At 48.0% G+C, this 14,999-nt stretch overlaps 2 protein-coding genes across 6 annotated transcripts in view; one reads left to right on the top strand and one right to left on the bottom strand.

The window, feature by feature from the left end:
• The window catches only part of SLC16A13 (solute carrier family 16 member 13), a 55,456-nt gene extending 46,134 nt beyond the window's left edge, over positions 1-9,322 (top strand). For all 5 annotated transcript variants that reach the window (XM_075847393.1, XM_075847389.1, XM_075847392.1 and 2 more), the window contains exons 4-5: positions 7,224-7,949; positions 8,790-9,322. In XM_075847393.1, coding sequence (XP_075703508.1) covers positions 7,224-7,949; positions 8,790-9,289 — 1,226 coding nt within the window. In that variant the 3' untranslated portion in view covers positions 9,290-9,322. The remainder of the gene's footprint in view (positions 1-7,223; positions 7,950-8,789) is intronic.
• The window catches only part of ACAP1 (ArfGAP with coiled-coil, ankyrin repeat and PH domains 1), an 89,206-nt gene continuing 82,829 nt past the window's right edge, over positions 8,623-14,999 (bottom strand). The window contains exon 22 of the mRNA XM_075847381.1: positions 8,623-9,469. Within this exon, the coding sequence (XP_075703496.1) occupies positions 9,363-9,469 (107 nt within the window). The 3' untranslated portion in view covers positions 8,623-9,362. The remainder of the gene's footprint in view (positions 9,470-14,999) is intronic.

Below are 14,999 nucleotides of genomic sequence, written 5' to 3'. Positions count from 1 at the left end.
ATATATCACCCTGCAGGGGGAGGGGCAGGATCATAGCTCTCTTCTGTATATATCACCCTGCAGTGGGAGGAGCTCTCTTCTGTATTTATCACCCTGCAGGAGGAGGGGCAGGATCATAGCTCTCTTCTGTATATATCACCCTGCAGGAGGAGGGGCAGGATCATAGCTCTCTTCTGTATATATCACCCTGCAGGGGGAGGGGCAGGATCATAGCTCTCTTCTGTATATATCACCCTGCAGTGGGAGGAGCTCTCTTCTGTATTTATCACCCTGCAGGAGGAGGGGCAGGATCATAGCTCTCTTCTGTATATATCACCCTGCAGGAGGAGGGGCAGCATCATAGCTCTCTTCTGTATATATCACCCTGCAGGAGGAGGGGCAGGATCATAGCTCTCTTCTGTATATATCACCCTGCAAGAGGAGGGGCAGGATCATAGCTCTCTTCTATATATATATATCACCCTGCAGGAGGAGGGGCAGTATCGTAGCTCTCTTCTGTATATATCACCCTGCAGGAGGAGGGCAGGATCATAGCTCTCTTCTGTATATATCACCCTGCAGGAGGAGGGGCAGGATCATAGCTCTCTTCTGTATATATCACCCTGCAGGGGGAGGAGCAGGATCATAGCTCTCTTCTGTATATATCACCCTGCAGTGGGAGGAGCTCTTTTCTGTATTTATCACCCTGCAGGAGGAGGGGCAGGATCATAGCTCTCTTCTGTATATATCACCCTGCAGGAGGAGAGGCAGGATCATAGCTCTCTTCTGTATATATCACCCTGCAGGAGGAGCGGCAGGATCATAGCTCTCTTCTGTATATATCACCCTGCAGGAGGAGGGGCAGGATCATAGCTCTCTTCTATATGTATATCACCCTGCAGGGGGAGGGGCAGGATCACAGCTCTCTTCTATATATATATATATCACCCTGCAGGAGGAGGGGCAGGATCATAGCTCTCTTCTATATATATCACCCTGCAGGAGGAGGGGTAGGATCATAGCTCTCTTCTATATATATATATCACCCTGCAGGAGGAGGGGCAGGATCACAGCTCTCATCTATATATATCACCCTGCAGGAGGAGGGGCAGGATCATAGCCCTCTTCTGTATATATCACCCTGCAGGAGGAGGGGCAGGATCATAGCTCTCTTCTATATATATCACCCTGCAGGAGGAGGAGCAGGATCATAGCTCTCTTCTGTATATATCACCCTGCAGGAGGAGGGGCAGGATCATAGCTCTCTTCTGTATATATCACCCTGCAGGAGGAGAGGCAGGATCATAGCTCTCTTCTGTATGTATCACCCTGCAGGAGGAGGGGCAGGATCATAGCTCTCTTCTGTATGTATCACCCTGTAGGAGGAGGGGCAGTATCATAGCTCTCTTCTGTATATATCACCCTGCAGTGGGAGGAGCTCTCTTCTGTATTTATCACCCTGCAGGAGGAGGGGCAGGATCATAGCTCTCTTCTGTATTTATCACCCTGCAGGAGGAGGGGCAGGATCATAGCTCTCTTCTGTATATATCACCCTGCAGTGGGAGGAGCTCTCTTCTGTATGTATCACCCTGCAGGAGGAGGGCCAGGATCATATCTCTCTTCTGTATATATCACCCTACAGGAGGAGGGGCAGGATCATAGCTCTCTTCTGTATATATCACCCTGCAGTGGGAGGAGCTCTCTTCTGTATTTATCACCCTGCAGGAGGAGGGGCAGGATCATAGCTCTCTTCTGTATATATCACCCTGCAGGGGGAGGAGCAGGATCATAGCTCTCTTCTGTATATATCACCCTGCAGGAGGAGGGGCAGGATCATAGCTCTCTTCTGTATATATCACCCTGCAGGAGGAGGAGCAGGATCATAGCTCTCTTCTGTATATATCACCCTGCAGGAGGAGGGGCAGGATCATAGCTCTCTTCTGTATATATCACCCTGCAGGGGGAGGGGCAGTATCGTAGCTCTCTTCTATATATATATCACCCTGCAGGAGGAGGGGCAGGATCATAGCTCTCTTCTGTATATATCACCCTGCAGTGGGAGGAGCTCTCTTCTGTATTTATCACCCTGCAGGAGGAGGGGCAGGATCATAGCTCTCTTCTGTATATATCACCCTGCAGGGGGAGGAGCAGGATCATAGCTCTCTTCTGTATATATCACCCTGCAGGAGGAGGGGCAGGATCATAGCTCTCTTCTGTATATATCACCCTGCAGGAGGAGGAGCAGGATCATAGCTCTCTTCTGTATATATCACCCTGCAGGGGGAGGAGCAGGATCATAGCTCTCTTCTGTATATATCACCCTGCAGGAGGAGGGGCAGGATCATAGCTCTCTTCTGTATATATCACCCTGCAGGAGGAGGAGCAGGATCATAGCTCTCTTCTGTATATATCACCCTGCAGGAGGAGGGGCAGGATCATAGCTCTCTTCTGTATATATCACCCTGCAGGGGGAGGGGCAGTATCGTAGCTCTCTTCTATATATATATCACCCTGCAGGAGGAGGGGCAGGATCATAGCTCTCTTCTGTATATATCACCCTGCAGGAGGAGGAGCAGGATCATAGCTCTCTTCTGTATATATCACCCTGCAGGAGGAGGGGCAGGATCATAGCTCTCTTCTGTATATATCACCCTGCAGGGGGAGGGGCAGTATCGTAGCTCTCTTCTATATATATCACCCTGCAGGGGGAGGAGCTCTCTTCTGTATATATCACCCTGTAGGAGGAGGGGCAGGATCATAGCTCTCTTCTGTATATATCACCCTGCAGGAGGAGGGGCAGGATCATAGCTCTCTTCTGTATATATCACCCTGCAGGAGGAGGGGCAGGATCATAGCTCTCTTCTATATATATCACCCTGCAGGAGGAGGGGCAGGATCATAGCTCTCTTCTGTATATATCACCCTGCAGTGGGAGGAGGGGCAGGATCATAGCTCTCTTCTGTATATATCACCCTGCAGGGGGAGGGGCAGGATCATATCTCTCTTCTATATATATCACCCTGCAGGAGGAGGGGCAGGATCATAGCTCTCTCTATATATATCACCCTGCAGGAGGAGGGGCAGGATCATAGCTCTCTTCTATATATATCACCCTGCAGGAGGAGGGGCAGGATCATAGCTCTCTTCTGTATATATCACCCTGCAGGAGGAGCGGCAGGATCATAGCTCTCTCTATATATATCACCCTGCAGGAGGAGGGGCAGGATCATAGCTCTCTTCTATATATATCACCCTGCAGGAGGAGGGGCAGGATCATAGCTCTCTTCTGTATATATATCACCCTACAGGAAGAGGGGCAGGATCATAGCTCTCTTCTGTATATATCACCCTGCAGGAGGAGGGGCAGTATCATAGCTCTCTTCTGTATATGTCACCCTGCAGGAGGAGGGGCAGGATCATAGCTCTCTTCTGTATATATCACCCTGCAGGAGGAGGGGCAGGATCATAGCTCTCCTATATATATCACCCTGCAGGAGGAGGGGCAGGATCATAGCTCTCTTCTGTATATATCACCCTGCAGGGGGAGGGGCAGGATCACAGCTCTCTTCTGTATATATATCACCCTGCAGGGGGAGGAGCTTTCTTCTGTATTTATCACCCTGCAGGAGGAGGGGCAGGATCATAGCTCTCTTCTATATATATCACCCTGCAGGAGGAGGGGCAGGATCATAGCTCTCTTCTGTATATATCACCCTGCAGGAGGAGGGGCAGGATCATAGCTCTCTTCTGTATATATCACCCTGCAGGAGGAGGGGCAGGATCATAGCTCTCTTCTATATGTATATCACCCTGCAGGAGGAGGGGCAGGATCATAGCTCTCTTCTGTATATATAACCCTGCAGGGGGAGGGGCAGGATCATAGCTCTCTTCTGTATATATCACCCTGCAGTGGGAGGAGCTCTCTTCTGTATTTATCACCCTGCAGGAGGAGGGGCAGGATCATAGCTCTCTTCTGTATATATCACCCTGCAGGAGGAGGGGCAGCATCATAGCTCTCTTCTGTATATATCACCCTGCAGGAGGAGGGGCAGGATCATAGCTCTCTTCTGTATATATCACCCTGCAAGAGGAGGGGCAGGATCATAGCTCTCTTCTATATATATATATCACCCTGCAGGAGGAGGGGCAGTATCGTAGCTCTCTTCTGTATATATCACCCTGCAGGAGGAGGGCAGGATCATAGCTCTCTTCTGTATATATCACCCTGCAGGAGGAGGGGCAGGATCATAGCTCTCTTCTGTATATATCACCCTGCAGGGGGAGGAGCAGGATCATAGCTCTCTTCTGTATATATCACCCTGCAGTGGGAGGAGCTCTTTTCTGTATTTATCACCCTGCAGGAGGAGGGGCAGGATCATAGCTCTCTTCTGTATATATCACCCTGCAGGAGGAGAGGCAGGATCATAGCTCTCTTCTGTATATATCACCCTGCAGGAGGAGCGGCAGGATCATAGCTCTCTTCTGTATATATCACCCTGCAGGAGGAGGGGCAATATCATAGCTCTCTTCTATATGTATATCACCCTGCAGGGGGAGGGGCAGGATCACAGCTCTCTTCTATATATATATATATCACCCTGCAGGAGGAGGGGCAGGATCATAGCTCTCTTCTATATATATCACCCTGCAGGAGGAGGGGTAGGATCATAGCTCTCTTCTATATATATATATATCACCCTGCAGGAGGAGGGGCAGGATCACAGCTCTCATCTATATATATCACCCTGCAGGAGGAGGGGCAGGATCATAGCCCTCTTCTGTATATATCACCCTGCAGGAGGAGGGGCAGGATCATAGCTCTCTTCTATATATATCACCCTGCAGGAGGAGGAGCAGGATCATAGCTCTCTTCTGTATATATCACCCTGCAGGAGGAGGGGCAGGATCATAGCTCTCTTCTGTATATATCACCCTGCAGGAGGAGAGGCAGGATCATAGCTCTCTTCTGTATGTATCACCCTGCAGGAGGAGGGGCAGGATCATAGCTCTCTTCTGTATGTATCACCCTGTAGGAGGAGGGGCAGTATCATAGCTCTCTTCTGTATATATCACCCTGCAGTGGGAGGAGCTCTCTTCTGTATTTATCACCCTGCAGGAGGAGGGGCAGGATCATAGCTCTCTTCTGTATTTATCACCCTGCAGGAGGAGGGGCAGGATCATAGCTCTCTTCTGTATATATCACCCTGCAGTGGGAGGAGCTCTCTTCTGTATGTATCACCCTGCAGGAGGAGGGCCAGGATCATATCTCTCTTCTGTATATATCACCCTACAGGAGGAGGGGCAGGATCATAGCTCTCTTCTGTATATATCACCCTGCAGTGGGAGGAGCTCTCTTCTGTATTTATCACCCTGCAGGAGGAGGGGCAGGATCATAGCTCTCTTCTGTATATATCACCCTGCAGGGGGAGGAGCAGGATCATAGCTCTCTTCTGTATATATCACCCTGCAGGAGGAGGGGCAGGATCATAGCTCTCTTCTGTATATATCACCCTGCAGGAGGAGGAGCAGGATCATAGCTCTCTTCTGTATATATCACCCTGCAGGGGGAGGAGCAGGATCATAGCTCTCTTCTGTATATATCACCCTGCAGGAGGAGGGGCAGGATCATAGCTCTCTTCTGTATATATCACCCTGCAGGAGGAGGAGCAGGATCATAGCTCTCTTCTGTATATATCACCCTGCAGGAGGAGGGGCAGGATCATAGCTCTCTTCTGTATATATCACCCTGCAGGAGGAGGAGCAGGATCATAGCTCTCTTCTGTATATATCACCCTGCAGGAGGAGGGGCAGGATCATAGCTCTCTTCTGTATATATCACCCTGCAGGGGGAGGGGCAGTATCGTAGCTCTCTTCTATATATATATATCACCCTGCAGGAGGAGGGGCAGGATCATAGCTCTCTTCTGTATATATCACCCTGCAGGAGGAGGAGCAGGATCATAGCTCTCTTCTGTATATATCACCCTGCAGGAGGAGGGGCAGGATCATAGCTCTCTTCTGTATATATCACCCTGCAGGGGGAGGGGCAGTATCGTAGCTCTCTTCTATATATATCACCCTGCAGGGGGAGGAGCTCTCTTCTGTATATATCACCCTGTAGGAGGAGGGGCAGGATCATAGCTCTCTTCTGTATATATCACCCTGCAGGAGGAGGGGCAGGATCATAGCTCTTTTCTATATATATCACCCTGCAGGGGGAGGGGCAGGATCATATCTCTCTTCTATATATATCACCCTGCAGGAGGAGGGGCAGGATCATAGCTCTCTCTATATATATCACCCTGCAGGAGGAGGGGCAGGATCATAGCTCTCTTCTATATATATCACCCTGCAGGAGGAGGGGCAGGATCATAGCTCTCTTCTGTATATATCACCCTGCAGGAGGAGCGGCAGGATCATAGCTCTCTCTATATATATCACCCTGCAGGAGGAGGGGCAGGATCATAGCTCTCTTCTATATATATCACCCTGCAGGAGGAGGGGCAGGATCATAGCTCTCTTCTGTATATATATCACCCTACAGGAAGAGGGGCAGGATCATAGCTCTCTTCTGTATATATCACCCTGCAGGAGGAGGGGCAGTATCATAGCTCTCTTCTGTATATGTCACCCTGCAGGAGGAGGGGCAGGATCATAGCTCTCTTCTGTATATATCACCCTGCAGGAGGAGGGGCAGGATCATAGCTCTCCTATATATATCACCCTGCAGGAGGAGGGGCAGGATCATAGCTCTCTTCTGTATATATCACCCTGCAGGGGGAGGGGCAGGATCACAGCTCTCTTCTGTATATATATCACCCTGCAGGGGGAGGAGCTTTCTTCTGTATTTATCACCCTGCAGGAGGAGGGGCAGGATCATAGCTCTCTTCTATATATATCACCCTGCAGGAGGAGGGGCAGGATCATAGCTCTCTTCTGTATATATCACCCTGCAGGAGGAGGGGCAGGATCATAGCTCTCTTCTGTATATATCACCCTGCAGGAGGAGGGGCAGGATCATAGCTCTCTTCTATATGTATATCACCCTGCAGGAGGAGGGGCAGGATCATAGCTCTCTTCTATATATATCACCCTGCAGGGGGAGGGGCAGGATCATAGCTCTCTTCTGTATATATCACCCTGCAGTGGGAGGAGCTCTCTTCTGTATTTATCACCCTGCAGGAGGAGGGGCAGGGTCCTAGAATAATAAGGAAGGGGTTAACACTGTCTTTGTTTTTCTGCAGGTTTTGGATGGGCTCTAATATTCTCACCGTCGATGGCCGCTGTAACTTGCCACTTCTCACGTAGGCGCTCCTTAGCTACTGGATTCGTGCTGACTGGTGTTGGTGTCTTCTCCTTTGCCCTGACACCCCTCCTCCAGTACCTTGTAGAAGAATACTCTTGGTCGGGGGCCATGCTCTTGCTGTCTGGAGTGGCTCTTCATTCGGTGCCATGTGGGGCTCTGCTCCGTGCCTCCGGTGAGGCTCAGCCTCGCTCCTTCCTCTGGGGATGGGAACTTCTCTGTGATTGGGCTTTCTTGTGGTACTGCCTGGCTATAACACTCATCAATGCTGGTTACTTTGTGCCCTTCACTCATCTGGTCGCACATATGCGGACAAAAGGCATTGGAGATCGTCAGGCTGCCTTTCTAATGGCTCTCATTGGGGTGGCTGACGTTGGGGGCCGCCTGTTTGCTGGTTGGCTATCTGATCTAAGTCCAAAACATACACTTCACTTGCTGAGCCTTTGGACAGGGCTGGCCGCTGTGGTCCTTGGACTACTACCCCTAGCAGTTACAGAGGTGGAGATGCGTGCTGCTTCCATTGCATTTGGTTTCTGTGCTGGGGCTCTGACTCCTGGAGCGTTCTCGGCCCTTCCATGGGTAGTAGGGGCAGAGAGGGTTCTTCCTGCTCTGGGACTGCTCCAGATGCTGGAGAGTGTGGGAGGACTTCTTGGACCTCCTATATCAGGTAAGTGACCCATTCCTATAGTCCTTACCCTACGCTATAGTGATGTCCTGCGCAATAAAAACTACAAAAGGGAGAAAACAGCTGTCAGACTGCCATATTGAAGCCTGGGAGAAGCAGAAAGACGGCAGCTATAGTAACATATTAGGGTAGAGAGGACCAAAGGTGATGGGGCTCGACAGCAAAGAGATTGCAATGTCTTCTGAAGAAGACAAGACGTGGACAGTCACCATTGACAGGGGTTTCTCTAGGATCCAGAACAGGTCACATAGTGCATAGGAGACATCATCAAGGCGGTCGGGAATGTAGACAACTGGAGAGATGGGAGATGGGGTGGAGAAGCTAATGTATGAAGATAGTGGGGACGGGCAGTGATATCTCTCCTAATGAGGTCTCCCAGCTATGGACCCATTGTCTACGATCTACCATGAGCCCAACATGGACAAGTGACTAAAGCAGCCGGTCATCTCACCGGTCAATTATCTTCTCCTTGGCTGACACGAAGGACAACACATGTCTAATAATGATCCAACAGCCCTAAGCACAAAACCATTTCCATTCATGTATCTCTAGAGGTCACTGTGGATCTGAGAGGAGCTCTGTCCCAGGTTACACAGTAAAGCCCAGATCCTGAGAGTCACCATCTATAGACCGAGAGCAAAGATTTCACATAAAGTCCTGTTTTATTATTAAGCCTATAACCGATACATAAATAAGAGTAATACACGGGTTCAGGATATCGAGCTGGCAGCTAGAGAGTCCATGAGGTATCTACTGATGAGGTCTGATGTCACAGGAGTCTCCCTATGGCTGTATAATGTAGGAGCACGCTCTTTCTTGCAGGTTGGCTGTGTGATCTGACCGGAGACTTCTCCTTATCTTTTATTGTCTCCGGCTCCTTCCTCCTTCTTGGAGCGCTCATCATCCTCACTGTGCCTGGAATCTGTTGCAGGAGCAGAACCGCCAAGTCAAAAATCAGGATGCAGAGGACCTCGAGGACTATACATGATGTGCCACCAGCTAAACATGACACGACTCTGGCCAATGGCTGTTGTGAGCACAGAGTGGAGCTGCCTTTGCCGGATACTCCTGTAGTATTAGAATACAACACAGGACCACGTGTGCCATCTCATCGTCATTGGCCACTACTGGAAGAAAGAACAGGACCCAACGAGCTCCTCAAAGACGAGAGCGGCCAAGAAAACCGTATAAGTGAGAACAGGTGTCTTAAGGAGGCCAACGCTGACACAACGCCGCGGTCTGCAGGAAAACTGCTGGAATACCACAGCTCAGGCCCCCGCGCAGTATCGTTACTGCAACTCTCCTCCGACGTGACTCCGTGATGGCCTCAATAAAATGTCTATTTATTAGCAAAATTCCTGGCGCTCACTAGACTCCGGCCGTCCAGCCTCGCGGTCAGAGAGTGCTCAATCGGGAGTCACCGGCTCGCCGGGATAACTTCTCTGGAGCGTCTGATGCCATCAGAGAGAAATCCCGAAATATATCCTGATAGGTCTCATCCCCTGTATGGTAAAATGAACAGAATATGAGGCGTGTTTACAGGAACATGAACTCATATAAATGTGATACACCGTACAGTAGTGACAAGAATTACCCGTAATGGAAGGATAAATAATGAGCTCGCATAACAAAAGTTCTGCTGCAACAAGAAACTTAAACATACAGATATAACAGGAGCAGATCCCACTATACAGGTATAACAGGAACAGATCCCTCCATACAGGTATAACAGGAGCAGATCCCCCCTATAAAGGTATAACAGACGCAGATCCCCCCGATACAGGTATAACAGGAGCAGATCCCCCTATACAGGTATAACAGGAACAGATCCTTCCATACAGGTATAACAGAAACAGGACAGATCCCCTATACAGGTATAACAGGAGCAGATCCCCCTATACAGGTATAACAGGAACAGATCCTTCCATACAGGTATAACAGGAACAGATCCTTCCATACAGGTATAACAGGAACAGGACAGATCCCCTATACAGGTATAACAGACGCAGATCCCCCCGATACAGGTATAACAGGAGCAGATCCCCCCGATACAGGTATAACAGGAGCAGATCCCCCCTATAAAGGTATAACAGAAACAGATCCCCCTATAAAGGTATAACCGGAGCAGATCCCCCCGATACAGGTATAACAGGAGCAGATCCCCCCGATACAGGTATAACAGGAGCAGATCCCCCCTATAAAGGTATAACAGAAACAGATCCCCCTATAAAGGTATAACAGGAGCAGATCCCCCCGATACAGGTATAACAGGAGCAGATCCCCCCGATACAGGTATAACAGGAGCAGATCCCCCTATACAGGTATAACAGGAACAGATCCTTCCATACAGGTATAACAGGAACAGATCCTTCCATACAGGTATAACAGGACAGATCCCCTATACAGGTATAACAGGAGCAGATCCCCTAATACAGGTATAACAGGAACAGATCCTTCCATACAGGTATAACAGGAACAGATCCTTCCATACAGGTATAACAGGAACAGGACAGATCCCCTATACAGGTATAACAGACGCAGATCCCCCCGATACAGGTATAACAGGAGCAGATCCCCCTATAAAGGTATAACAGAAGCAGATCCCCCCGATACAGGTATAACAGGAGCAGATCCCCCCGATACAGGTATAACAGGAGCAGATCCCCCCTATAAAGGTATAACAGAAACAGATCCCCCTATAAAGGTATAACAGAGGCAGATCCCCCCCGACAGGTATAACAGGAGCAGATCCCCCCTATAAAGGTATAACAGAACCGGATCCCCCCTATAAAGGTATAACAGAAGCAGATCCCCCGATACAGGTATAACAGGAGCAGATCCCCCCCGATACAGGTATAACAGAACCGGATCCCCCCTATACAGGTATAACAGAAACAGATCCCTCCATACAGGTATAACAGGAGCAGATCCCCCCTATAAAGGTATAACAGACGCAGATTCCCCTATACAGGTATAACAGGAACAGATCCCTCCATACAGGTATAACAGGAACAGGACAGATCCCCTATACAGGTATAAAAGGAACAGATCCCTCCATACAGGTATAACAGGAACAGATATCTCCATACAGGTATAACAGGAACAGATCCCTCCATACAGGTATAACAGGAACAGATCCCTCCATACAGGTATAACAGGAACAGATCCCTCCATACAGGTATAACAGGAACAGATCCCCCTATACAGGTAAACCAGGAACAGATCCCTCCATACATGTATAACAGGAACAGATCCCTCCATACAGGTATAACAGGATCAGATCCCCCTATACAGGTATAACAGGAGCAGATCCCCCTATACAGGGATAACAGGAGCAGATCCCTCCATACAGATATAACAGAAGCAGATCCCTCCATACAAGTATAACAGAAGTAGATCCCCCTACCCAGGTATAACAGAAGCAGATCCCTCCATACCGATAGAACAGGAGCAAATTCCTCCATACATATAAGATGAGAAGATCCCCATACACAGGTATAACAGGAGCAGATCCCTCCATACTGGTAAAACAGAAACATCCCTCCATGCAGGTATAACAGGAACAGATCCCCTATACATGTATAACATTAACAGATCCCTCCATACAGGTATAACAGAAACAGATCCCTCCATACAGGTATAACAGGAACAGATCCCTCCATACAGGTATAACAGAAACAGATCCCTCCATACAGGTATAACAGGAACAGATCCCTCCATACATGTATAACAAAACAGATCACCATATACAGGTATAACAGGAACAGATACCGATATAACGGAAGCAGATCCAACTATACAGGTATAACAGGAACAGACTCCCCTGTACAGGTATAATGGGAACATCCCTTCATATAGGTAGAACAGGACAGATCCCCCTATACAGGTAAGAATGGAGCAGATCCCCCTATACAAGTATAACAGAAGCAGATTCCTCCATACAGGTATAACAGGAACAGATCCCCCTATACATGTATAACAGGAGCAGACCCCCCTATACAGGTATAACAGGAGCAGACCCCCTATACAGTTATAAAAGAAGCAGACCCCCATATAAAGATATAACAGAAGCAGATCCCCTATACAGGTATAACAGGAACAGATCCCTCCATACAGGTATATCAGGAACAGATCCCTCCATACAGGTATAACAGGAACAGATCCCTCCATACAGGTATAACAACCAGATCCCTCCATACAGGTATAACAGGAGCAGATTCCTCCATACAGGTATAACAGAAGCAGATCCCTCCGTACAAGTATAAGAAAAACATCCCCCTATATAGGTATAACAGGAACAGATCACCCTATACAGATCTAACAGGAACAGATCCCCCTATACAGGTATAACAGGAACAGATCCCCCTATACAGGTGTAAAAGGAACAGATCCCTCCTATACAGGAATCAGATCCCCCTACACCGGTATAACAACCAGATCCTGCCATACAGGTATAACAGGAACAGATCCCCCTATACAGGTATAATGAGAACAGATCCCTTCATACAGGTATAAAATAGCAGATCCCTCCTATACAGGTATAACAGGAACAGATCCCCTATACAGGTATAATAGGAACAGATTCCCCTATTCAGGTATAACAGAAGCAGATCCCCCTATACAGGTATAACAGAAGCAGATCTCTCCATACAGGTATAACAGGAACAGCTCCTTCCATACAGGTATAACAGGAACAGATCCCCCTATACAGGTATAACAGGAACAGATCCCTCCATACAGGTATAACAGGAACAGATCCCTTCAAACAGGTATAACAGGAACATACAGTGAAGGAAATAAGTATTTGATCCCTTGCTGATTTTGTAAGTTTGCCCACTGTCAAAGACATGAACAGTCTAGAATTTTTTAGGCTAGGTTAAATTTACCAGTGAGAGACAGATTATATATAAAAAAACAGAAAATGATATATATTTATTTGCATTGTGCACAGAGAAATAAGTATTTGATCCAAAAAGAAACTGGGGAGGAGACCTCCAGCTCACCTTGACACTCCAGTGTGGTGTGGATAATGGATGGCGCTCGGATCCTCGTGTCGGCACACGGCAGGCTAGCAAGGAAGGAAGAAGGTAGGATCCAGCGCTGAATGCTATTAAAACGGAATCTTAGTTCCAAGTTTAATGATGATGGATTAAAAGGAAGTCCAGTTGCATGTAGTCCAGGGTGAGTGAGAAGTGAAAGTGCTTGTCCTCGGGGCCTACGCGTTTCGGACGACTGCCGCGTCCTTAAACTTGGCTGTAGTCATTTGATCCCTTTGGCAAACAAGACTTAATACTTGGTGGCAAAACCCTTGTTGGCAAGCACAGCAATCAGACGTTTTTTGTAGTTGATGATGAGGTTTGCACACATGTTAGATGGAATTTTGGCCCACTCCTCTTTGCAGATCATCTGTAAATCATTAAGATTTCGAGGCTGTCGCTTGGCAACTCGGATCTTCAGCTCCCTCCATAAGTTTTCGATGGGATTAAGGTCTGGAGACTGGCTAGGCCACTCCATGACCTTAATGTGCTTCTTTTTGAGCCACTCCTTTGTTGCCTTGGCTGTATGTTTCGGGTCATTGTCGTGCTGGAAGACCCAGCCACGAGCCATTTTTAATGTCCTGGTGGATGGAAGGAGGTTGTCACTCAGGATTTGACGGTACATGTCTCCATCCATTCTCCCATTGATGCGGTGAAGTAGTCTTGTGCCCTTAGCAGAGAAACACCCCCAAAACATAATGTTTCCACCTCCATGCTTGACAGTGGGGATGGTGTTCTTTGGGTCATAGGCAGCATTTCTCTTCCTCCAAACACGGCGAGTTGAGTTAATGCCAAAGAGCTCAATTTTAGTCTCATCTGACCACAGCACCTTCTCCCAATCACTCTCAGAATCATCCAGATGTTCATTTGCAGACGTCAGACGGGCCTGTACATGTGCCTTCTTGAGCAGGGGGACCTTGCGGGCACTGCAGGATTTTAATGTGTTACCAATGGTTTTCTTGGTGACTGTGGTCCCAGCTGCCTTGAAATCATTAACAAGTTCCCCCCGTGTAGTTTTCGGCTGAGCTCTCACCTTCCTCAGGATCAAGGATACCCCACGAGGTGAGATTTTACATGGAGCCCCAGATCGATGTGGATTGACAGTCATTTTGTATGTCTTCCATTTTCTTACTATTGCACCAACAGTTGTCTCCTTCTCAGCCAGCGTCTTACTTATGGTTTTGTAGCCCATTCCAGCCTTGTGCAGGTCTATGATCTTGTCCCTGACATCCTTAGAAAGCTCTTTGGTCTTGCCCATGTTGTAGAGGTTAGAGTCAGACTGATCATTGAGTCTGTGGACAGGAGTCTCTTATACAGGTGACCATGTAAGAGCTGTCTATAATGCAGGCACCAAGTTGATTTGGAGCAGTAACTGGTCTGGAGGAGGCTGAACTCTTAATGGTTGGTAGGGGGTCACATACTTATTTCTCTGTGCACTATGCAAATACATATATATCATTTTGACAATGTGATTTTCTTTTTTTTTTTAATATAATCTATCTCTCACTGGTAAAATTAACCTAGCCTAAAAATTCTAGACTGTTCATGTCTCTGACAGTGGGCAAACTTACAAAATCAGCAAGGGGTCAAATACTTATTTCCTTCACTGTATAACAGGAACAGATCCATCCATACAGATATAATAGAAGCAGGTCCCTCCATACAGGTGTAACAGGAACAGATTCCTCCATACATGTATAACAGGAACAGATCCCCCTATACAGGTGTAACAGGAACAGATTCCTCCATACAGGTATAACAGGAGCAGACCCCCCTATACAGCTAAGAATGGAGCAGATTTCATCCCCACATACAGGTATAACAGGAACAGATCCCTCCATACAGGTATAATAGGAACAGATCCCCCTATACAGGTATAACGGGAACAGATCCCTCCATAGATGTATAACAGGAACAGATCCCCCTATACAGGTATAACAGAAGCAGATCCCTCCATACAGGTATAACAGGAACAGATCCCTCCATACAGGTATAA

This window comes from Rhinoderma darwinii, assembly GCF_050947455.1.
Source record: "Rhinoderma darwinii isolate aRhiDar2 chromosome 3 unlocalized genomic scaffold, aRhiDar2.hap1 SUPER_3_unloc_3, whole genome shotgun sequence".
NCBI classification, from domain to species: domain Eukaryota; kingdom Metazoa; phylum Chordata; class Amphibia; order Anura; family Rhinodermatidae; genus Rhinoderma; species Rhinoderma darwinii.
The sequence above is the reverse complement of the archived record's forward strand: the minus strand, read 5'-3'. Positions and strand labels throughout refer to the sequence as shown.